The sequence below is a fragment of the Sabethes cyaneus genome, chromosome 2, assembly GCF_943734655.1.
Source record: "Sabethes cyaneus chromosome 2, idSabCyanKW18_F2, whole genome shotgun sequence".
Lineage (NCBI taxonomy): Eukaryota > Metazoa > Arthropoda > Insecta > Diptera > Culicidae > Sabethes > Sabethes cyaneus.
This window is the reverse complement of record NC_071354.1, coordinates 91,685,841-91,711,721: the sequence shown is the minus strand read 5'-3', so window position 1 is coordinate 91,711,721 and position 25,881 is coordinate 91,685,841. Positions and strand designations below refer to the sequence as shown.

The 25,881-nt window shown below is 39.2% G+C and overlaps 1 protein-coding gene across 1 annotated transcript in view; it reads left to right on the top strand.

The window, feature by feature from the left end:
• The window catches only part of LOC128735689 (uncharacterized), a 136,315-nt gene that overhangs the window by 58,736 nt on the left and 51,698 nt on the right, over positions 1-25,881 (top strand). Inside the window, exon 3 of the mRNA XM_053830173.1 lies at positions 21,094-21,304. Coding sequence (XP_053686148.1) covers positions 21,094-21,304 — 211 coding nt within the window. The remainder of the gene's footprint in view (positions 1-21,093; positions 21,305-25,881) is intronic.

The window sequence follows — 25,881 nt, the reverse complement described above, 5'->3', positions numbered from 1 at the left end:
TCGGTTTGGCGGTACTGCAAGATAGAGTCAGAAGGATCGTTGCACTAGCTCCGTAATTGTCCTGTATTCTATCAGCCGGCTGTGAAGTCTATCAATAATGAAGGGCTAAGTCTTTAAAAGACGTTAAGTTACGTCAGATTGCCCAGAAAAGAGAAAATCGTGTTTTTATACTATCTGCCATGTCGTATGCTGCATTGAAATCAATAAATAATGCGATACACGTGGGCGTGATCACGTGTATTTCTGCAAGATCTTTCGAATGGTGAAAATATGTCCATAGTAAAACGATCTCTAATGTACGATCCGCTTCCCAAGTAACGTACTTCTACCACATTTAGTTTAAATAACTTATTCTTGACTTGTGTTAGTGATATAACGGTTACTGTAACTACTCTATAACAACTGTGCTGTTAAGCATTGGTAATTCCCTACGAAACCTTGGCCATCGGTGACAGCCAGCAGAATAGGGTCTGAAAGAATACTTTATAGGCGGCGTTTACCAGGGAGAAGCCGCGATATTTGCAGCCGTTCACCCCATATATGAGAAAAACAACTCCTTCTCCTTCTCCTTCTCCAGTAGCTTCTTCTCCTCACAGATCTTAAAAACAACCCGGTGTAGAGCTGTAGCCAGTATTTGTCGGCCTAGTATAACTCTGCTAGTAAGCCGGTTCTAACCGACGGTTTTTCTTACAGAGACTGTAGATTACAGAGGCGCCGAGACACTCAAAAACCGCTAAATTTTGAACGAAAGCGGAGAGATGCCTTTATTTATGATGGTACTGTTCGTTTTGTTTCAAAATTTAGCGGATTTTGAGTGTCTCGGCGCCTCTGTAATCTATAGTCTCTGTAGTTTTTCATATTTCAGTTCTCGTGTAAACTCTTGAGATACGGTGCTGGCATACTACAACCTTCCTAGCTTGACTTCCGTTCCGCCTTCCTCTGAAACTTCACCATTGAGGTGATCAACGAAAAAATACTTTCGCTTATCGAGCACCTCGCGCTTGTTTGTGATCAGAATCCCTTCCTCGTCTCTACACATATAAAGTTTTGACGTGTAAATTAGCCTTAACAAGTTCTACGAATTCCAAGTACCAGCGCATCACCTGTTCACTGATTTCAAAGTCGAATGTGATAGTGTTGAGGGAGGGGGCTCTGTAGCCGCAAGATGACCGAGTCCGCTTTGACAAGCGAATGGTCGTGGGTTCAAATCTAAAATGACCCTTATAGTTAAATGCACTGGTTAGCTGTGCCAGGGATGGCTATAATTGAGGACAGCGATGTCATGTGTAACGAGGTGGGTAAAGTAGAGTAGAGAAGTAGAGAATAGAGAAAGCATTGAAGGAAGGGTAAAACCCAATTACACACAAGCACGCATAAAACAAAATAAGCATCTCGCTCACTCAATAGCGATTATAGCAAAGAAATGCATCAAACAGGCATGGAAGTGGACATTGCTAGAAAAGGACCTACGAGCACTCGGAGTTTTCTAATGGCGAGTGCTAAGAACCATCTTTGGCGGCGTGCAAGAGAACGGAGTATGGAGGCAAAGAATGAACCACGAGTTCGCGCGTCTCTACAGCAAGCCTAGAATTTGAAAGTGGTTAAAGCCGGACGGATACGTTGGGCGGGACATGTTGCCAGAATGCCGGACAACTATTTTGCAAAAATGGTTTTCGCGTCGAAATCGGAAGGAACAAGACGACTAAAAGCGCAACGAGCGAGGTGGCAAGGCAAGATAGAGCGCGATCTGGCGAGTAATAGGTGGCCGAGGAACTGGTGGCGGCTACCATGGACCGAACTAGATGGAGGAATTATGCTACGCAGGCCTTGTCATAAAACGTAAGGCCAGCTAAGTAAGTAAGTAAGTATTACCACCGTAAATCGTTCTATGAAATTGAAGGACCTATAACGGAGGATTCCGAAGTCGATGAGGTGGTGCATTCCACGTGATCTGGTAAAGAAGTTTGGAGCATTCCTCATTACCGGTTGAAAGCCGAAGATAAATAGACGCTGTCGTTTGACGCACCTGATTGAAAGGGTATCCAGGTTTTTTTTGTATGCCAGAAGGGCATTGAGTTAAAAGGTCACTACCTGGGTATCCAGGTTAGTCAGCTGGCAAACTGGCAAGATCAAATCATTCCACGGCAGCTGACGCAAGGCGAATCGCAAATAGTTTTTCTGAATTTGCTCAATCGTAAGGATTTGCGTAATGTGAAAAGAAGCCCAAACCGGAGAAGCAGACTCTGAAACGTGGCTCTCTCGTGCCATACAGCGTCTTAAGGCAATAAACGTCAGTGAATCCAGTTGCGTGAAGTTGCATAAAGTTAAGCATAAAGGGCATAAAGAGGGGCTCCGTGGCCGCAAGGTTATCGAGTCTGCTTTGACAAGCGAGTGGTCGTGGCTTCGAATTTTAGTAGAATCCAGCCATTCGATGTCAAGTGACTTTAGCATGGGTTTATTCTCAGGCCCCTCCAATCACCCTTCCTTCATGCTGAATTCCATATTTACCCTCTGACGCCTCTTGACAGTGCAAATGTCCCTCCTACAGTTTAGTGTACTGGTCAGAGGTACGAATGAGTCCTCGCCAAGGACGGCTATAATATGGGGATAGTACTGGCAGTGAGGAATATGTGGGTAAAGTAGATCAAGCATTGAAGAAAGGGTAAACCCCAATACACACAAGCACTCATAAAATTTAATAAGCATATCGCTCATTCAATAGCGATTATAGCTAAAAGAAATGCAGTGCAGGTCATACAGCAAACACCCGGGCGATATCACAATAGATCAACGATACTGGTCGCAGTGATGAGTCCACACATGAAAAAAAGCACTGTGTATACGTTGACAGTTATTATAGTTATGAGCTCATTGAACCTTAACTTCAAGTGCATTGTACCACCTAGATTGAGGATAGAGTTAAACGTTCCACACAGTCCGGTTCCATGTTGTATTGATGGAGAAAAGCGCTGTAGCAGTGACTGTACGATCTTACTTTGCTCTTTTTGCTGTTAAATAGCAAGCATGCCGTTATCATTGTCACCAGACTAGCAAACGATTAATATCTATCTGTAGTGGGATACAATCGACAAAAGTAGCAATCACTCGAAACATTTTCAGAAGTTTCCTTGATGAAAGCAGCTGAACCAGATGATCGATTTAGATAATAAAGATGAGAGGGCCAAGCACACTGCCTATTAGATATAAATCGTGCAACTAACCTGTTGCACTAACAGTTGTATGAATCAGTTTTTCGCATTTCGAACTGAATCTGCGAACTGAATATGACACAATAATTCGTGACCGATATGTAACTTCCGGGCTTAGAAATTGGCACTATGGACGCAATTTTCCATGTAATTCAGAACGATCTGCTGCGAAGCGGTTAAAAACAACGGTAATCGGTGTTGCAGGCAAAACATCGCAATTCTAACATATAACTACGTCTTCAGGCACGGCGTCAATCCAAAATTTCAAAAACACGAAGGGGCTTGTTTAACAGATGACTGAATCCTCTGCAACTAGTTGTCATATACCGCACCATATGACAGCCAATTTGTACTCTACCTCACGCTTTCGAAGTTTAGCTCTATCAGATTCTCTTTTAGTAAAGAAACCCAAGTAACCATAAGCATTAATCTAAAACCGTATATTGGAAATAATTCTGCAACCCAAGTGCCAAACTTTTGTATATTAGCAATCTTAATGCTTATAAAACGTATATTAACATTGTTGATGCATAGAAGCATTAACGTAAATCAGCATTAAAGAAAGCAATATATGCGCATATAACGTAACAATATAATGCATTTAGTCAATTGCATTAAAACGAGCCGTAAGTGTTGATGAACGGCTTGTACTTGACTTGTTATTTTGCTATTCTGCGGCCACTATTTGTGCCCTCTTCCATCTGACGGTTGCCGTCTTTTTCTACCCTATTGGTAATGCAGGACAAGTAGCTATGATATGAGAGGGAATATTACCAAGATTTAAATGCGACTAATTTCACCTCACTCAATCACATCTGCTATGGTTTAGATAGCAAAGGTGCAAGGAAACGAATGAGGTTGCATGACTAACTCCCGGTTCGAGCCCTGTCTAGGTGGTAAGATTATTCAGCATTTCCAAAAATGGTTTCTGTTTATTCTGCTCCCCTTGAGATGCAGCAAAAAAAAAATCGCTTGCTTTTTTAGTTTTTTAAATCCCGACCGAATCTAGTTTTATTTACCATAACAAGCAAACGATATGCCATCGATACTTTTTCGATACGTCGATAATGTAGACAAAATGACGTTTCGTTTAAGCCTCAAACAAACACTGATGATGCTTATTGGAAGCTTGTGGCGTAGCATTTTAACAACCCGCTATTTCGCCTTTTTAGCATTATGTGAGTTCTACAGAAGTATATAAAGAAAAATATGCTTTTAATCATAGTTCTGTATGCTTATATAATGTTGTCCAAGGACTAGTGTTTAGTGCTTACTGGTTACTTGGGAATGTTGGTTGCAAAACAAAGCCATGGGTATAGACGTCCTTAAAGACTTGACCCTTCTTTATCGACAGACTTCGCAGCCGGCTATTAGAGTACAGGACAGTTACGGGGCTAGTGCGACAATCCTACTAACTCTATCTAGCAGCACCGCCTAGCCGAGATTCAACCACGCGACGAGTGGTTTGTTAGAACAGCATCGTACCCCTGAAGCTAACTGGGCGGTCTAAATGTTGGTTGCGCATTTGACGAATTTGATTGTTACGAAGGTCTCGAAGCTAAGAAGCTGCTGTCCACCAGCTGTTGCTTGAAAAATTCGGATTTGAATGATCCGATCAAACGCTACGACCGAAAAACAAAACCTTTTTCACAATCGGGGACATTTCTCCGGTTATTTGATAGGCAAAAACAGTAGATAAGAACAGTAGGGGGGGCAATCCCCTTCTGTTCTTACTTGAGTTAATTATAGTTTGGTACTCGAATGGAGCAGAAAATGTGTAGTAACAATATAGATCGAGCGACACTGTATCCTAATGCAGACTGCGATTTGTTCGAGTTCGTCACAGTTGGGAAGAATTATGGATTCACAGTCCAGAGAGTTATTAATTGCAATCAGCACTCCACCGCACCGCCGTGAGTCAATTCTTTGCGATCACAACGTAATATAGAGGAGTCAAGTGAAATATCATGGCTGCCGATATCAGCCCGCAGTCACGTTTTACTGAAGACATAGGGCCTTTTTCTAATTTCCGTCGTAATAAGTAAAGCCAGTCTAATTTTTATCATTTGCTGGATGGATTTAATGAATACTCCAAAAGTTCTTGTGCTGATTTGACTAAAACACACTTACCTTCCGATCCGTGAACTTTAAAATCACTGAAAAGCGATTAATAGTCGCTTAGCATATTATTGAAATTACGCAACTGACTTTATTACTAAAATTCGTCGTACCGTTTTAAAATCCGTCCATCAAAATTTTTCATCGTCCGAACTAAAAATCACAACAATGTTTACGAAGCTAACGCGCATGTATTTGAGTAGGACGGCATGACAAATGTTAGTCTACAAAATTTCTGCAGGTCAGGAAGGTTTTCCTAGCTGTAGAATAACGACAATGCCTTGCGTGAGTTATTTTCATTTATGAATGACGGAAATTAAAACGATTAGTCGACATTGTCTTCTTCGTCGCACGAAAAAACGTAGGAAATTTGGCTGGAAGGACTTCTTTAATGATAAAAAGCATTTAAATAGACCTCAGCTCACTTTGATTGATCGCGTATGATAGACAACAAACTAAAATATTAGGGAATAACTAGTTTTGCATTGTGTGTCATAAAAATGCTGATATTTTTAATAATTTGTGTTGGATAGGACGGGAATAGGCAATTACGACGATGTACAACATACCCTACTCATAACTAAATAGCAACAAGCGCAACCGAGCAATTTTCAAGCAATCTACAAACCTCTGACGTTCTGATAATACACAGTAGGCACCGGATCTAGTCTTTCTACGATAGGCATACAAGCATGCGTCGTGAGCCGCTTTCATTTAAGGTCATGTCGAAAAAACGAGCTTGAGTATACTTGCCTAACCGTAGCAGGACTTGAGACTGTAACTTTGCAAATGAAAGATCTACTTGGTGCTACTTTTTAGTGTTTTCACGACTGTGCAGTGAAATCTGTTCTCTTCCGTGGGGTTCTATAGACACAAAAAAAGAACAGCTCAATGTACTAGATGGCTTGACCAAATTGAAATCAACTTGCGAGTGTCGAGACGCTGAACAAATTGGCGACAAGTAGTCCAGGGCCGAGTACAAGTTCTCGATGCAGCACAAGTCACCCCTATGTTGCTGTAGGAGGAGCTGGAGGACTTTTGCGAGTTAATGCATATAAATAGTTCCATCTTGGAACAGGATATGACATGTGGATTGTTATTTTTCCTCATTTTCGACTTTCACTTCCCTTTCAAAAATTATTAAGGCAAAGAAAAGTGTTTCCAAAAGTAGGGTAAGACTGTCCAGAACGCACCGGGGGGGTAGAATGGCCCATGCTATTAATTGTTTAAAAACGCGGAAACTATTTGGTAAAATTATGAATGCGCATTTTATTTTGGTGTAAAAAAGCTAATTCATAATTGTGCAGAAGTAAAAGCATCAAACATAGCCACATCCAATAAAATCAAGCGATTATCCCCGATCTCATTCCACATGGAAGAAATCACGGATTTCTCTTAAGCTTTTACCACTAGTCGGTATGCAAATTTCATAATAAATACAGTCTATCTAATTGATATACTGTCATACTCGATGATTCATTACAACGGCATTAACTAGGCATGTTTTTCACATATATTGCAAAAAACTTCAAAATTCGAAACAGGGGTAGAATGCATCACAGCGGGATCGAACAGTTATAAAATATTTTTAATTTGCAGTACATCTTTTGTTTCGGATTATTTATTAAAAATGTAACAATATTATGTATTGTATAGGACTTAGAATTTGCCTTAAACCTAATTGTACATTGTTTAACTTACAAAATTTCATCACACATCAGTTGGAGAAAAGTAGATAATTAAATTTTATTGCCAATTATGTTGAGACTAGCTGACCCGACAAACTTCGTATTGCCACAAATTAACCTGTGTTGTACATAAATCATGAATCTCGGATGATCTTTGTCACAATCTCGAGTTTTGCAAGCCCCCCAGTGGGCGGCGCTTCCGACGGCGGGTCACCAGCAACACTCGCGACCGTCTCGTCCTGAATGATCTAGTGTTACTATAGATAGTTTTTGTGGTCTTGTATTGACTAATGTTTTATGGAAGAGTCTCGAATTTCTCGAGTTCGATTAGTTTTTGAGTTTCGCAAAAATTTCTGTTTTATTTGTATGAGAGTTCATACCCCCCTACCACAGGGGTGAGAGGTCTCTAAATATCGTAAAATAAATTCCAGACTCCAAAATCTCCCACATGCCAAATTTGGTTCCATTTGATTGATTAGTTCTCGAGATAAGAGGAAATTTGCATTTCATTTGTATGGAAGCCCACCCTCTTAAAGGGAAGATGGGCCATAACTCGCTTTCTAAAGAAGAGAGGGGTCTCAATTCACCATAGAAAAAAATCTTGCGTCCAAAACCACTTACATGTCAAATTTTGTTTCCATTTGCTTGATTAGTTCTAGAGTTATGAGGAAATTTGTATTTCGTTTGTGTGAGAGCCCCCCCTCTTAAAAAGGTAAGGGGTCCTAATTCATCATAGAAAAAATGGTTGCCTCCAAAAACACCCACATGCCAAATATGGTTCCATTTGCTTGATTAGTTCTCGAATCATGAGGAAATTTGTATTTTATTTGTGTAGAAGCCCCCCCTCCTAAAGTGGGTAGGGGTCCCAATTCATCATAGAAAAAATTTTTGTCTCCAAAAACACCCACGTGTCAAATTTGGTTCCATTTGCTTGATTAGTTCTCGAGTTATGAGGAAATTTGTATTTCGTTTGTATAGGAGCCCCCCTCTCTTAAGGTGGGGAGGGGTTCTAATTCACCATAGAAAATGTTCATTCCCTAGAAAACTTTCACATGCCAAATTTGGATCCATTTGCTTGATTAATTCTCGAGTTATGAGGAAATTTGCATTTCATTTGTATAGGAGCCTCCCTTCCTAAAGTGGGGAGGGGTCCCAATTCATCATAGAAAAAAATTTTGTCTCCAAAAACACCCACGTGCCAAATTTTGTTCCATTTGCTTGATTAGTTCTCGAGTTATGAGGAAATTTGTATTTCGTTTGTATAGGAGCTCCCCCTCTTAAAGTGGGGAGGGGTCCTTATTTACCATAGAAAATATTCTTGCCCTCGAAAACTTTCACATGCCAAATTTTGTTCCATTTGCTTGATTAGTTCTTCAGTTATGAGGAAATTTGTATTTAATGTGTATAGGATCCCCCCCTCCTAAAACGGGGAGGGGTCCCAATTCACCATAGAAAAAATTTTTGTCTCCAAAAACACCCACATGCCAAATTTGGTTCCATTTGCTTAATTACTTCTCGAGTTATGAGGAAAATTGTGTTTCTTTGGTACAGGAGCCCCCCCTCTTAAAGTGGGGAGGGGTCCTAATTTACTATAGAAAATATTCTTGCCCTCGAAAACCTTCACATGCCAAATTTGGTTCCATTTTCTTGATTAGTTCTCGAGTTATGAGGAAATTTGTATGGAAGTCCCCCCTTTTAAAGAGGAGAGGAGTTATAATTCCCCTTATAAAGAGGGGAGGGGTCTCAATTTACCATAGAATAAATTCTTGTCACCGAAAACACCCACATGCCAAATTTTGTTCTATTTGCTTGATTAGTTGTCGAGTTATGAAATTTGTGTTTCATTTGTATGGGAGCCCCCCCTCTTAGTGGGGGGAGGGGTTTCTAACTATCACTAAAACCTTTCCTGGCCCCAAAAAACCTCTACATGCATATTTTCATGCCGATTGGTTCAGTAGTTTTCGATTCTATAAGGAACATACGGACAGACAGACAGACAGACAGATAGACAGACAGACAGACAGAAATCCTTCTTTATAGGTATAGATATGAACCCATTATATCCCAGCAAACAAGCGTATGTAACAAACGCTATAACGAACGCTTCCACCATTTCGGCAGCCTAGTTTTGAGAGTTTATACAACACGTAATTAAATGTATATTTTCTGGTTGCGTTTAACGCCTAGCTGGGCAAATTTGGTGCGTTTTGTCCACGGGTTTTGGCGTTCTGCCCCACATAATGATTTTGACTCTTGCCAAAAATCGTCAAAAATAACAAAAAATACTGGTTTTTGTTAGGAAATTTCATTAGGAGTAAGTGTAAAAAAGATCCCAACGTCTTCTAGAAGTTGAAAAACGTGAAACAAACACGCCGTTGCTCTGCAAAATGATGTTTTGCTTAAGCGGTGCATTCTGCACCACTTTACCCTATTTGAATTTCAATTGAAGTTCATCATAAGATGATCAACAATTACACAGATTCGCGCTCGCCGAATTTTAGTATCTTTGGGAGATCGACGTTTTTCACTTCTTTTTAGTTTTCTCTGTGACTTTCTGCAACATTTGATTACACAAAATGTATCCGGAAAAGATACGAAATAGTAACAGAAATTAAATATCTCCATCCATGACAGTGTACATGAAGATGATGGGCAAAGGTTTTGAACTATGTACGTTTAAAAAAACTGTGTTGTAAATTTGTGGACTAGCATTGCTGTTAGCTTAACAACTCGTTTCAGCTGCAAACAGCTAAATTTAATTTCTCCGGCAAAGCGAGATTACATTATCAAGATAGTGGAAATAAATGGTTTCTTTTGATGTGGCAATAATGGTGAGAAGCGGGGCGGATTACAAATGGATTTTCGCCTATCAGCAAAGCACAGCCTCTGGTTCTGACCGCAACCGAGCATGCGAAAGCACTCCTCAAGCGCCCGTGCGCAAAAACACACCTCTCCTAATACTTGTAGGTATACATACATTAAGAACGTTGAGCTTTTAATGCCTACCGTTGTTGAATGAAAATTCGAAGCTTGAACAGATGCCAAGCACAGAATAGAAACGAATAAACATTTTACTGCACCTACGCTATTAATGCTTTCTCATCCTAAACAAGCAACATAATAGATGCACGATTGTTCAGGATACCATGACTAATGGGAAACCATCGTCTAGACTTCAATTTAGATAATGATTAATCCCTTAAGGCAGGCCCGAATATTCCTTCGTAGAATTTATGCCTTTCGACAGAAATAACCATGAAAGGATGAAAATGGTAATTTTTAATCTTTTTCCGCTAATATTAGGAATATTGAACGCGACGAAAAGAAAGGTAATTTCATAATCTGGCCATTCATTATCTAGTTTATACGTTAAGTGTGTTAGGTTGTAGCATTTTTGATAGTTTTCTGCATAGTGTTTAAGCTACTGATGAATTGCATACTATCTACATCAGCTCAATTTTTATCTAATATGTTTTCAAATTTTGTAAGTTAGTCATAATATACTTAGATTTGTCATAATGTGTCTCAATGTGAGTTCAAAGAACTAGGTTGGCTTCTTTCCAATCCAGCTGGTCTACTCTATCCCTCTGACGTTTTGCCTTTCTACTATATAAATATATTGTATAAAGGTATAGCAATCATTCGAAAAACCGGAAATGGAAAGAAGGTCCTGTGGGCCGGATGACATATACCATTCGACTCAGTTTCGAAAACTGAGCATTTGCAAGTTACATAAATGATGATTACACGTATTTACGCACCCAAGGAAAGAAAATAGAATTATTGTAGAACGTTGTAAATTTTACTGGAAAATAAGGATTTTGAGGAATACGGAACGAATATTTAAAAATATAGTCAAGTTAATCATAGAGAGAAATCCTGAGAAATTAAAAAATAATTATTGTGGCAGTAGAAAAGCTAGGTCACGCCGCTAGGTGGATTAATTCGGATTATTATTGTCGTTCTTGATCATTTATTTCCTGTTTCGTTACCTTTACTCGATTATTATTTCATAACACAGTATTATTTGATCAAATTATTATAAAACAAAAAATATGCCAAGCATAAAATTTCATTTATAATTTACAAAGCAGTTACCATTTAACATTTTTCTGTTTTTTTTTGCTCTAGGCTAAATCTTGATTTTAAAGTGACACAGTGACATTATTCCTAAATCAAAATGAGTCCTGTAGCTCATAACCTTGTTTATAGAATGCTTAATGCCATTGAATAAAAATCTTAAGCTTTTTATGATGTTTTCTCATCCTAAACAAACAACATTTTTTTGCGATTGCTTAAGATTATATCCTATTGTAAATATTCGGCTAGACATCAATTCCGAATTATAGTCAATCTCTGAAAACTGAAATGAATATTCCTTCGTGGAATAGAAATTCTTTCAACAGTTAAAAATATCAGTCCAATAAGGGGATCAAAAATATCCTCGATGTTCATTCCGAGAATAATCAGCAGCAGACAAAAATATAAACCCATCAAAACGGCTTCTTTCTGGAAGCTACTTCCATTATATTGTTGCATCCGCCAATATTGCTGAATGTATGTATGTACCTACTTTCCAATTTCGTTGTCCACCCTAAATACTACTACAGTTCATGCACTCGAAACCCTTCCGCTTTGTCACAGGAAGAACCGAATGACGTAACCTATTAAATAAAATGGAACCCGTCACTAAATTAGAAAAAGGATGTCATTTATTACCTAGCGAATTTCCGTCGCTGGTTCTTCTGCTGGTAGGTTCGCCAGTAGCTAGGAACTCCGATGGCGATGGCGGCGGCGGCTGTCATCGGCAATGAGAGACTGAGCAAGCGAACCCTGGTTGGCTGGACAGAAAAAAAAGGTGTATCGAAAGCGCCACTACACGAGCGAAGAAGAACTTTCTTCCGCCGTGATTTTCTTTCTTGTGGACAGTTGGTCGTTAAATGCTTCTCTACGCGATCTCCTCCTGCTGCTTGCCTGGTGTGGACTATAAAGGGGTCTACCTCATCTACCACTGCACGCGTATGCCACACGGCAAAAGTGGCTGCTCACTTCGCTGGACACCTTCCGAGCGCCAGCCAGCACCGAAAGGTGGCAGGATTCCATTCATCAAAATCTTAGATTAAAATGGATTTTAAAAATTTATGAGATCCACTTTCCTTTCAGCGTGAACGAGTCTATTCCAGCGACCATCCGGGGCGGAAAAGCGTCGAAAGCGACCTGCTCCCGAGCGGATATAGCGTGGTTTTTTATGATAGTCCGGTTTTTTATGTCTTATCGAGTGGACATTATAGTTGAAAGTAGAGAGACAGTGGTTCCGGATGGAAGATTTTATAACAAAAGATAAAATAACCGCTCAACAGTTTGGGTGCAAAGAGCGGCTCCCGGGAAGTGTCTCTGATAAATATTAGGGACTGCCAGATTGCCGATGAACGACTGTGCAAACCGAGGGCTGACTAGCTCACGACGGGGAGTTGACAGTTCTAGACTTTATTTATTTCTTTTTCTGATGGACGGGGGTTCGGTTTCGGTGTAAAGTTTTTGAATTATGAATATCCCTACTGCAAGCCTGAGTAAAAAGATGCTTTGAGAGAAAAATACTGCCATATATTGTTGCGTGTTGTATATTATTAATTGTGCTGCAGCATTGTTTAATTGCTTGTCATCTCAAGTTTTTAAAATGCATAGTAGAGTTAGTATCAATGTGATTTTTTCCATACATTTTAAAATGGTTCGTATATCCCGATCAGGATGCTGTATCACGAACTCCCAACTGTGACTCCCACCTTTTGTCCAATGCTAGAAGGTTTGAACCATAGAGGCGCTCGACAAAAGGAGACTGCACAACCACCCTTATTAACGTAGCGATATGGGTTGAGCTATTTTTTAGTAGGTTTAGTCTATTTCATAGGAACGGAACCTTCTTCCGAAAACCCGCGCTGAGAATCGCGGCTAACACGCTGATAGACGAACAGCGTCACACGCAGTACCTTGTAAGCCGCAAGGGCCTGCATAGTGTCGTCGTCCCGCCAGTAAACACAAAGTTAGATTGAACTTCTCGGTAGGTGGTTCTACAGTAGATGGAGGAAGAGGCGCGATCTGTGTCTAAAAATAGCCCAACCCATCTCGCTACGTTAATAAGGGGGGTTGTGCAGTCTCCTTTTGTCCAGCGTCTCTATGGTTCAAAGGTACAAGTACCAGCGAACCACGTGGCCTGGCGGGTGTTGTGGGTTCGAATCCGGTTATAATCTCAGATTATAGCTTAGTTCGACTCATGCACCTTCCAGCATTGAACAAAAGGTAGGAGTCACAACGACAACTTGTTAAGCGTAGCTACCAATAACCCTTTCCCCCCTATCATCTTTCCACTCTTTTCGCCCCACTCCTTTCCACTCTTTCCCCTCCATTTTCAAAAACCTTTCATTACTTTCCCCTATCGTCCCTTCATCAATTGTAGAACCACCGAGAGATTGAGAAATATTAATATATTTATATTGTTAGAGTTCGTCACCGTGAATTTTATATATCAATTTTCACCGAAAAAATCAACAAAATTGATACCGTCATCCGGGGATACTTGCAACACCGGGGTTACTTGCAACACTTTGGCGCATCGCGCTTTTGTCAGCTCTAACGCATTTGTTTGTTAACATAACCATTTGTACCCAAAGCCATTTTAAAGAAGGGATGTTTACCTATTGTTTAGTTAAGTTTAATCCATTACATCATTGTTTTGCTTGTTTTTACACGATTGGAAAGTAATGCCACTTTCAGAGTAGGAAAAATGGATGTGCAAACGTTAGTTCATTGACATGGAATTATTATTTATTGTTTGGTTCCTGTACACAATAAGTGCATCATATAAGCTAATAAATAGCAACTTTGAGCTTTGTTTATATTTTGAACTTGGAGAAGAAACGACGATTGTTACTTCCAATATGGCGCGGCTTGCAGCACTTGTAAAAATGAAAATTATCGTAATAGACAGTATGTACAAAGCAAGTTTGCATCTGTACGATGTTATTTTGTCTACCACCATCTCCAGAAAAATTAAAACTGTGAAAAATTCCACGTGCCTTGAAACGGCAATTTGGAGTTCGCCGACATGCTGCATTTTCACCGAATATCTTTAAAAAAGCGATAGACGAAATTGGAAAACAAAAAACACCTCCAGTATCTCTTGTTTTACTACAAATACATTCAAAATATCTCCAAATAGTCATTTGCGGTTTGAAACCAGATATAAAATCATAAGAAACGCAAAATCAGAAAAGTGTTGCAAGTAACCCCGTTTACTGGGTAACTTGCAACACCCGGATTTTCGGTTCATTCTGCAGATTGATTTAGTTTATATTTTTTCTCATAATCATAAATCAAAAGTACTCACCACTATACAAGTTTTGGCTACTTACACTTGGACCTAAACGGTATACTTGGAAAGTTATACTAAGTCAAAGTTCAAAAGTGTTGCAAGTATCCCCGGATGACGGTATATAATATTAATATATGTTTGACCGCATTTCGAGGTCTAAAAACACAAGGTTTAGTCTAAGAAACTGTAGGTTACATTTGCGATGTGTTATAATAATTGTTGAAACATTTGTTTACATGTAAACACAGCCACTAATGACTAAACTATTGATGTTACACTATGGACGAAATCGGGCCAAAAAAGTACGCAATTCAATGCAAACTTAAATTTAAGTCATCTTATGTAAAAATTTTCGGGGAATCGTGTGATGCCACCCTTTTCCTATTTGTCATTAAGAAGTATACCAGTTTGTTTACTTTGCCCTAGTTTGATCAGTTTAAACCTTTACACATTAGTAGACTTACAGTTTTTGATTATAATTTCTTCTCACCTTAAGCACTAATAGATTTGCCTGGTAAAGTCTGCCTTTTTCAACCACTTTGGAAATCTTGCTGGCTTACTTACTTACTTACTTACTTACTTACTTACTTACTTACTTACTTACTTACTTACTTACTTACTTACTTACTTACTTACTTACTTACTTACTTACTTACTTACTTACTTACTTACTTACTTACTTACTTACTTACTTACTTACTTACTTACTTACTTACTTACTTACTTACTTACTTACCTACTTGCTTACTTACTTACTTACTTACTTACTTACTTACTTACTTACTTACTTACTTACTTACTTACTTACTTACTAACTTACTAACTTACTAACTTACTTACTTACTTACTTACTTATTTACTTACTTGCGTGAGTGGCTTACCGTCCTAAGACAACATCTGTTGAACAAGGTTTCTCAAGTTAACTCGGATGTGGGCTACCGTTCTCCAATTCCTCGAACATCGAATGATTTCCGCCAATTCTCGCTCCACCTGGTGTAACCATCTTGCCCGCTGCTCCTACCGGATTTGGCACAAACACCATCTTTACATGGTAGTTGTTCGGCATTCTTGCAACATGCCCTTCCCATCGTATCCCTCCAGCATTAGCCACCTTTTCTCACATAAATGAAGAATTGGCTAATATGCCACGAACATGAAGTTGAGAAAAACGCAATTTTATTACTTTTGTCTATCAAAGAGGTTTTACGCGATAATGGCAACCTGTTTAATGTGCATATTACCCGCCATACATGCCGGAGTCATGCCGTGGAATTGAAACAGCGATACCTGTGGCCAAAAGACTTCCGGAGCACGTTTTTAAGGCAGTAGCCATTTTTTCATTTATTAACCCAACGAGAGTTAACAATCCAGGGAAAAATTTGGCTAACGTGCATACGTTGTCAATTATCTTATGCTGGCGAGTCTTCAAAATGGTTTTAAACTATTTAAAACAGTACGGAAGCATAAGTGACAATAAAATGGATACTGATGAAACATATAATCCGTGCACCCGAAGAAGTTGCCAACGAAGCGTGAGTTTCAAGCGCTTGAAACTGGAAGGTAGAAGCAGCTTCATTATGCCATCGTTAATGGGTTGCTACAAATCCTGCCGTGTAGGCTGTCGTGATGATGAAAAAAAATAGCGAGATTCGATCCAACAACTTAGCGATTGCTAGCCTTACGCACGAAACCATCACACCACATGATCCGCTTGAATGTGTAATGGAAAATGCGAAATAAGAACACATCGGTTGCTGCGTATGCAGTTTGAAATCATCACGGATATTAGCCAACTTCTCATTTATTTTGGATATTAGCCAAAATTGTTTGACGTCGTGCGCATCCGGAAATGCAATTTTTTACAATTTTTTATTTCAGAACTCGGTAACCACGAAATAGTATCGGAATCTAATCTTCTCGTAAAAATGGCAATTTAGGTCCCTACAACTTTTTTACTTGGAATGCATGTGCTATGCTACCGACATTTTTAAGAAAAAAATCTCTAACACCATTCACGTTTGAAACCGCTTGTTTCTTGGTCAACCTTTTAGTTATATGAATATCAGCCCATTCCTCAGCTGATGCTGGTTCTCAACAATAACGTGTTTATCTTTGATAAATTAAGAATGCAAACGCACCACTATCAGAAGCGATTGTCATTGTTTGACTAATAGCATTTGTCCAGTCCGGTGCTGTACTTCGGATGAAGTGAAGTACTGCGCTGGGAATTGTTTTCCAAATACCAGGGCTTCTAACAGCCCTCTGTCGAAGAACTTTGATCTTTAATTGAAAAATGCCGGACATCGGCATAACAGATATTTCGAGTCTTTTTTTCTGTGCCACAGAATCGACATATATCACCTTGCAGTTTCCCTATAAGCCTCAGATGATAGCGGTTTGGACAATGTCCTGTTATAAGATCAGTATAAATGTTTAGATCTTTCTTCGAAAGCTCTAGGATTTTGCGAATCATTGAAATGTTTGGAGAGATAAACTGTTTCGACTGCCTAGCAATAAAAGTGTTATTCCAATTAAAATTCCATTTTCGTACATTTCCATACTAAAACTCCATTTTTAACGCAGAAGCAGATAAAGCTTAATTAAAAAGCAATATAACTTAACATGACTTGATTTGATGTAATGATCGGGGCCACCATTGATCTCAATGATAATCACAACATGACAATAGTCAGAAAAGTTTCGAACAGTTCAGGGACATCCTTTCTGCATGCGTCCAATGCATGGTAAAAATTGTATCTTTAATTTTTTCGTCCCTTACATCCAAAATTAGGGTAGGTACTTGGACACTACGGAATAAAACGATCAATTTGGAACCCCGAAAGCACCGAAAGCTGATGTTCTGAAGTGTGTAATTTGTTGTATTTGTATTTTGAGTTGAATTAAAATGGAGTCTAATTCCAAGAACCCCAATTTTCGGCGTCGGAACTTAAAGATTAAGCACAATAGTCACCTGTGACCTGTAGCAAGAATCAGAAAGCTAAGATGGTGTAGGATAGTTGATCGAGACTAACGGGATAATTACTTCAACTTTGTACGAATTGGGTAATTTAGAGATGTAAACTCGTTGAATTGTAAAAATCTGCTTACCATTAAAGAATGCAACATCACTTTATTTTTTTGCCCCTTCAAATTTCGAAAATTTTTGAAGGGGGGGTGACATAAACTTTTTTTCAAATTTGTATAAGCCTAATATCAAAAAAGGATGGGTCAAACACTAGATAATTTTGTTGGCTTTAAAACAAAAAAAGAATCATGAGAATTACTTGAGCCGTTCTTGAGATATTTATGGTACCGACTTTCAAAACCTGTTTTCGAGAAAAACGACGTTGAACTTTTTATTCGCCGTGTAATCGTTCCAGACATGCGCGGTACAAATAGCTGTAACTTTGTCAATTTTTGGAATTCATTGAAATGACTTGAAACACATATGGTCAAAATGTTAATCTTTCGAAATAATCAATAAAAAAATTCGATTTTTTTAAGTTGAAAAAGTACTATGCCCCCTTAATATTCAAAGTTTGATTACAAAAACCCGCCTAACATAATTCTACGCTAACTATGTAGTCGTATCTAAAACAATCCAAAACAAGCACAAACAGTGTGCTTTTTCTATTAAGAAACTTCCAAACTATTCCACAAAACTTTAGTTGTTAGTGCAACTTTTAAGCGATGGAGCAGAAATAAAGCTTATATATAAAAATGGATCTCTGTCTGTCGGGATGTTCCTTATAGAATCAAAAATTACTAAACCAATCGGCGTGAAAATTTGCATGTAGAGGTTTTTAGGGCCAGGGAAGGTTTTAATGATGGTAAGAGACCCCTCCCCCCACTAGGAGGGGGGGTTTCCATACAAATGAAACGCAAATTTCTGCATAACTCGAGAACTAAACAAGCAAATAGAACAAAATTTGGCACGTGGGTGCTTTTGGTGACAAGAATTTATTCTATGGTGAATTGAGATCCCTCCCCTTTTTAGAAGGGGAATTATGACTCCTCTCCCTTTTAAGAGGGGGAGCTTTCATACAAATGAAATTCAAATTTCTTTATAACTTGAGAACTAATCAAGCAAATGGAACCAAATTTGGCATGTGAGAGATTTTGGAGTCTTGATTTTATTTTATGATAGTTAGAGATCTCTCACTCCTGTGGTAGGGGGATATGGACTCTCATACAAATAAAACAGAAATTTTTGCGAAACTCAAAAGCTAATCGAACTCGAGAAAGTCGAGACTCTTCAATAAAACATTAGTCAATAACAAGACCACAAAAACTATCTATAGTAGGGTAGTTGATCCAGTAGTTGTGGTAGTACCAATAGTTGCGCTACTATTCATTATTAATGCATATTTTCGTCACCGTAGCATTTTAGATAAAACAATTACATTCATTATATAAAACAGGCTTTTAGACGTATTGGTAGTTAGACTACACCATTTAAAATTAAAGCATTATTTGCTAAAATGCCAATTTTCCAAAATCTAACGCGCAGTTGGAGCGCACAACTATAGGCGCTCATCTATAGTTTTGCTACGATGTTTTTTCACTTAGCAACCTAGCAATGTATATGGAATAACACAATTAAAGGAACATCAAACTTAATTAAGGAAACATTAGCGCAACTGTTGGTACAATATAATTGAATCGGAAAATTCATTTTTTCTTTATAAAGCTTCTCATACGACGAAAGCAATTGTCTTGCCTTGTGACAAATACCTTGTATTTGATAAATTTATATCCCACAAGCATTAATTGAAGCATATACCTCAATAAACAAGCAAAATGAAGGTATATTGTGCTTAGTGGCGCAACTAATGGATCATCTACCCTAGCACTAGATCATTTAGGACGAGACGGCCGCGAGTGTTGCCAGCGACCCGCCGTCCGAAGCGCCGCCCACTGGGGGAGGCAACTCCCCGCAGAAATCACTACTGTCTAGGTTTATTTGTTTTCCTAGATCTACCTGGGTTTTCTGGAACAAGCAACAGCGAGTAAGGAGCGGATCGCGAAATGGTACTTTCCACGAAAAAGTTTTCCATGAAATAGTACATTCCGCTTAAGATTTTTCGCAAAATGATATTCGGCGAAATGTTGTACAATCATGGCGAATATTACTAACCGCTTTCTGGCTATGCAATGAGCCCAAGCAACAATGTGAGTTTTGTTGAACTCTTATGGTGGTCTTCAAGTTACCCAAATTCAAACCCAAATTGTTACTTGGGAGGGGACAAGGGAGATGTTTTCTCCTCTACTGTGAGGAAAAATTGCAAATTTGTATATTAAACTACCCATTCCTGGTAACTAATAAACATTAACATAAGCAGCAAATCAGCATATCTGGCATTTTATACTGCACGTTGTTGTATATTAGCTTTTTGACTGCATAGGTATTGTAAATTGGTATCCAAAATTGTATTCAAATTCTTCGTGTCGGTAACTAGCTGTAAATTAGCATTATCAGCACTATAAGAAGGTTATCAGTAAAGTAGCTGTATTTTGCCAAAATAGCATTTAAGTAGCATTTAAGGCGACTTAAATGCTTATTGGCCTACATTTGAATAACATTGGTGATGCTTATTGGTTACCTGGGATGCTTTCATAGTTACGTAACTGCCAAAATGAATCATCTAAGGCTGAACTCCTCAGAAACTTGCAAAACTCGAGATTGTGACAAAGATGATCCGAGATTCATGATTTTGTACAACACAGGTTAATTTGTGGCAATACGAAGTTTGTCGGGTCAGCTAGTACAAATATAAATATACTATCTTCCAAATTACTGGTAGTTCCTTATGCGTTGTATTACGTGTTCTAACTAGATTGTACAAAAACTACACAGATTACACATTACAAAGTCCTCTTAAAACAATACTAAGTTGAATTTATTAAAAGTATAATGGACATCTATTGAAAATATGGTAAGAGAATAGTGAATATGGCATGATTGCGCTGCAGTAGCACTGTAGCAAGCAGGGATGGTTCGATCACTTTGACTCAATTTTGATTCATTTGACAGTACCGTCTCAGCCGAGCCAAATATAACAATGTTATATATGGGACATTTGTAGAACTAGTTCTAATCTAAAATTTTTCTGAACAAAGTTTTGCTGTATCGTTTGTAGTTATGGTGCTACAACACTAGTAACTCATCAGTGACTAAATGCACGTTCATTTAGTCACTAATAAGATACTAGCACTGTAGCGCCGAAACTACAAACGATACAGCAAAACTCTTTTCAGCAAAATTATAGATAATAATCAGTTCTACAAATGTCCCATACATAACTTTGTCATATTTGGCTCCGTTAAGACGGTTCTTTCAAATGAATCAAAATTGAGTCAACGTGATCGAACCATCCCTGGTAGCAAGATAGTATTTACTTTGATCTAGTGCATAAAAACTGCAACTCATATAGCAGTTTTAATTAAAATATTGGATCGTAGCGAAATAATTCCAAATGGAGAAAAAATAACTCGACTTTTAGAACATTCACAGTAATCCGATAACCACCCACATATGTATTTCCTTTACCCAAAGCCACAGCAACAAATTTAAACTTCAACTTTGTTCTCTTTCATTTCATTGCTGTTCCACACCGTTCTGACACTCGACTGCCAATATGTGACCGGAACCGCAATGTTGCCACCCTGCTGTATCCGACCGATCGACCGACCGACCCGACCGGCTCAGGTGTCCTGGATACGGCATCGTGACATCCATATTTTAACGGTCGGCAGCTACACGTACACCTCGGATCAGCGCTTTCAGGCGACACATCACAAAAACACCGACGACTGGACACTGCAGGTCAAGTGGGCCCAGAAGCGAGACGCCGGAATATACGAGTGCCAGATTTCGACGCAACCGGTGCGCAGCTATTTTGTCACGCTAAGCGTTGTCGGTGAGTATCGGCGATGTCACGTTTCTTTTCCGCATATACGAGGATGTGTGTTTTTTTTAATTCCATTGAGTTTAGTTGCATGTACTCGTACATGCAGATGCTGCTTTGAAATTGTAATCAGCATTTTGACTAATCAATGGTCGTCTAGGGTAACCGATGACTAATTGGAAGTTGTCGATATTTCACAAATCTGTAACTACACGAATTAAGCACTTGTTAGACATTCATTCAGCGGTATCCGATGACATGAATTGGAAAAAGTTTGGGCTTATTCACTGATCTGCTGATGTTGCTGATGATGCTGCTCAACATTGGTAATTGCTTGACTGAAACCGTGACCTATCAAACAGCGTTTTGCAGTATTTTTTGTGATAGCCTAAATTTTAAAATAAATGCAAAAGGGCATTGTTGGCAATTTTAGAAGCCGTCAAAGTAATAACAACAAAATAATTTCTAATTTTCCGATCCAGTGACGATTCGGTCAGAACTTGCCTAGTTCTGTGGTTATGAAAATCAATTTTCGTCCATTGATAAATAAATATTTGCTTATCAATTTGTGTAGATCGACACCAATGACAATTGAAGCAACTATCAGTCTTAAAAACAATTGGCAAAATTCGCATGTTACAACCTGCCCTATCTATTGTTACCATATCAATCCCCACAAGCAATATTCGTTTAATATGGAATCACGAAATGCACCTAATCACGTATTGCCACACCAATTTAGCAGCTTTACGGAAAACAGTTGCATAATCATGCAACGATTCTGGCACATTTACTCTCTACAAGCTTACAAATTCACGCCCTTTCCTATATCACCTACCCCTTGCTATCATTCCAGTCGGTTGTAATTCAATTTGTTCCTATTTGTGATGCATAGATTTCGTGGTAGGCGAACTGGTTAGAGTGGTAAATAATTTGTGTACGAGGGTAATCAATTGTTAAACACACTCTAAATTCCATGGCATTGCAATTTACGCCAAACCAAGCCTGGCAGTGCAATTGAATATGGTACAGACCCGATTAGGCACCGGCAATAAACTAATTTAGTGGGTAACGTGCTCCATAATACTGCCCGGCAGAATGGCAAACGTAGTAGATTTAACGTTCCCTATTTGTGCAGCTTTTATTTGAACTCATCCGAACATAAAAAATAAGTACCCAAATTAAAGGCATTTTACTATCCCAATATACTATGTTTTAACACCATATCCACCATCATTTTGTTTTAGTTAAATTGCCTGTTCGTAAATGTTAAAAGCTTTTCAGGAAAGCTTTGTTGTAAAATTACTCCGTAGTATCACACTTAACTCGACACATTTCTAATAAAACTTAATCCACCATCTGCTATGAAAAACTCCCGGTATAACAATATGCAGTCCTGTTGAATCTACTACACACCCAAGACAGGATAGACACAAAAGCCACAAGTAAGTTGATGTGAGCCGCACCGCAATTGCTACCGTACTTCTACGATGGGAAAAAATTACCGCGGCAAATTTTCCGCTGATTAGGATCTCACCGACCGAACGTAAGACAAACTTCTGCAGCAACCAGTTCGACCGGTTGCCGCACGGAATAAGTGATAAGTTCACTGATTGGTTTCTAATCTAGTTACGAAATCAGTTACGGAATCGATAGACGACGGAGCAGAAGCTTGCGTCCGTTCTTTTTTCCTTTTTTCGACTGAGAAAACGTTTTGAACTCCGGCAGGGGATCATTGTGGTATTGTTGAACTGTTTTTCTCCCCTTTCTCCCTTCGGATTGCCAGCACCGCACGACGAATCTCCAGTCCACAGCGACGTAGGTTAAAAGACAGCAGCCCCAGGCGCCAGTGTGCTTTCCCGACAGATACGTATGGGAAACACAAGCAGCGAGAAAGCACTAAATTTTCTTCGGGTCGTTTGCCTCCGCACAGGAAGCTACAAATCGTGGGAAAGAATGCGGTCAAAATCGTGATAAACACCATTAATCATAATAATTCATGTAAAATTGTAGCTGCTGCTTCACTTTATATCACAGACAGGCAATGCGTGCTCTAGATTTGAGTAGAAAAGCACATTTTACGGCCTTTGTACTGCATTCGGTTTTGAAAACCTCCAAGACAGTCCAACGGTACATATTATGGGAAGTTGGTGCAGTGCATCTATATATACCTAAATTGCACTTAACCAGCTCCTTAATAATGGGGATGTTTGGAACAACCTAACTTAGAATATGTAAAAAAACACTCAATCTTTATAGGTGTGTAGATTGTTATTTTAACGACAAAAACATAAGGATAGTGGCTGAATCACGCTCTCTGGGAACCACTGTGACGCCATTGTCGTTGTGCCGCTGTTTGGTTGAATTTGAATAGTAACAGCTTATCACATCATGCTGCTCTAGAAAGAACCGCAACCTCTGGTGAGTATCTTCACCACCACTTTCTGATAAATTTTTTAGAAACTGTCACTTTACAGTTCGCTGCTGCATATTACTTGCCAAATACGGGAACTATGCCGGTAGAACGAGTTTACAATTCCTGACTGGGAATTCACAAACAACGTTCCAGTACGTTGATGAATCCATTATGACGTAATCGTATGTTGTAATCAAATTCTAGTAGAGTTTCCTTGAGTGCTTCTTTGCCTGCAGGTTTAGCTACGCGTAACGATACGCCTTGTGTCTTCTAACGTCTTGAGCCAGCCAATTTTTTTGCTTTCTGAACATATAATTGTGAGATCAGTGCCTTTTTCGCCGTATTTTTTAATGAAAATTAAATATGGTTTTAATTACAAAAGGGTTTTCACTTTCGGATGAGTTTTAGGATCAGCAGCCAGTTTTACGCATAAATTTTGATATTTCCATATCTATTGGTTGGTGAAAATTTGGTTGCTATTGGCACGGACCTCCATGAAGCTCCCTCGGGAATTCGATACGACGACACCTCGTCAGCCATATATACGTTTGCCATACGGACGGTTGCCATACGGATGGTTGCCATACGTACGATTGCCATACAGACGAATGTCATAATGTATGTTTGCCATAATGGACAGGAGTTATATTGTGCGTTTGCCATAATTCATATTTTTGGTATGAAAGCCCAGAACTACATTTCGACCCGTTCAAAGCTTAAAGGACCAGCGCGACCAAGTCGCAAGAGGCCTAATTCATTCAGTTTATAAAATGCGACTTTGCCGCTTTTCATTTTATAAACGGTATCTTGATGCGAGGACTGGGGAAAACTAACTAGAGAACGGTAAACCTAGGAAAACAAATAGACCTAGACAGATGTGATTTCTGTGGGGGGCTGCCTCCCCGCAGTGGCCGGCGCTTCCGACGACGGGTCACCGGTGAACACTCGCTGTTGCCTGCGGCAGGCTCGCCTTGAATCATCTAGGAAACATTGAATGTATGGATTATGGCAAACGTACATTATGGCTTCCGTTCATTATGGCAAACATACATTATGGCATCGGTCTGTATGGCTCCCGTCCATTATGGCAAACATACATTATGGCATTCGTCTATATGGCATTCGTACGTATGGCAACCGTCCGTATGGCTCTCGTCCAGTCACCGTTCCCTACGAATCTTCGGTGATAGTCGCCATAACAAGATCTAGGTGAATACATTGCAGGTGGTACTGCAACCTTCAACGGCAACGTAACGGAACGGAAGGGCAGTGATGGTCGCATTTAATTTCAATGTGCGCATTCACATGAACACCTTGACGTTTCATGATGTGACGTTCCGTAGTGGTATAAATGCGCAAATTAAAAATGCATGCGACCCTCGTTACTGTTTATTTATTTATTTATTTATTTTTATTAACGTCAACAGGTAAAATATCACCCCAATGACAGAAATAACTAAGTAACGTATTTACAATACTCGTCTGTTTAGATTATTAACATAAAACACGTCTAAAATTATACTTGTTTGTTTCTCGAGACACATTAAAGTCAAATACATGGTAACATTGATTGAATAGACGAGACATACTGCGCACTGGTTCATGTAGACCGTAATTCGTCCTAGCTGGAGTAATACTGAGGAACGAGTGATATCGTAGATTGCGGCGTCGTATATTGATATCCAGCATGCTGAGGAGTATTGAACAATCAACGTTACCTTGCAGGAGATCGCCAATAAAGCATACTTTTGCCACATTGCGTCTTTCCTCTAGTAATTCCAGGCCGATCAGCATGCAACGGTTTTTATAGCTGGGTAAGTTCCGTGGATCCGTCCATCTAAGATGACGTAAAGCGAAGCGGATGAACTTTCGCTGAATAGCTTCGATGCGTTGAATTTCGTTCTGGTAATAAGGAGACCAGACGGGAGACGCGTATTCCAGTACAGGTCGCACAATTGAACAATAGAGTGTTTTCAGGCAGTAGATGTCCTTAAATTTTTTCGCGAAACGAAATAAAAAGCCCAGCTGTGAAGAAGATTTTGCCACCACGTATGAAATGTGATCCTTGAAAGTTAATTTTGCATCGATTAAAACTCCCAAATCCTTAACTGTGGATTCACGCAGTAAACGTACGCCTGCCAAGGCATAGTCATACTGGAATAGTGAATGTTTT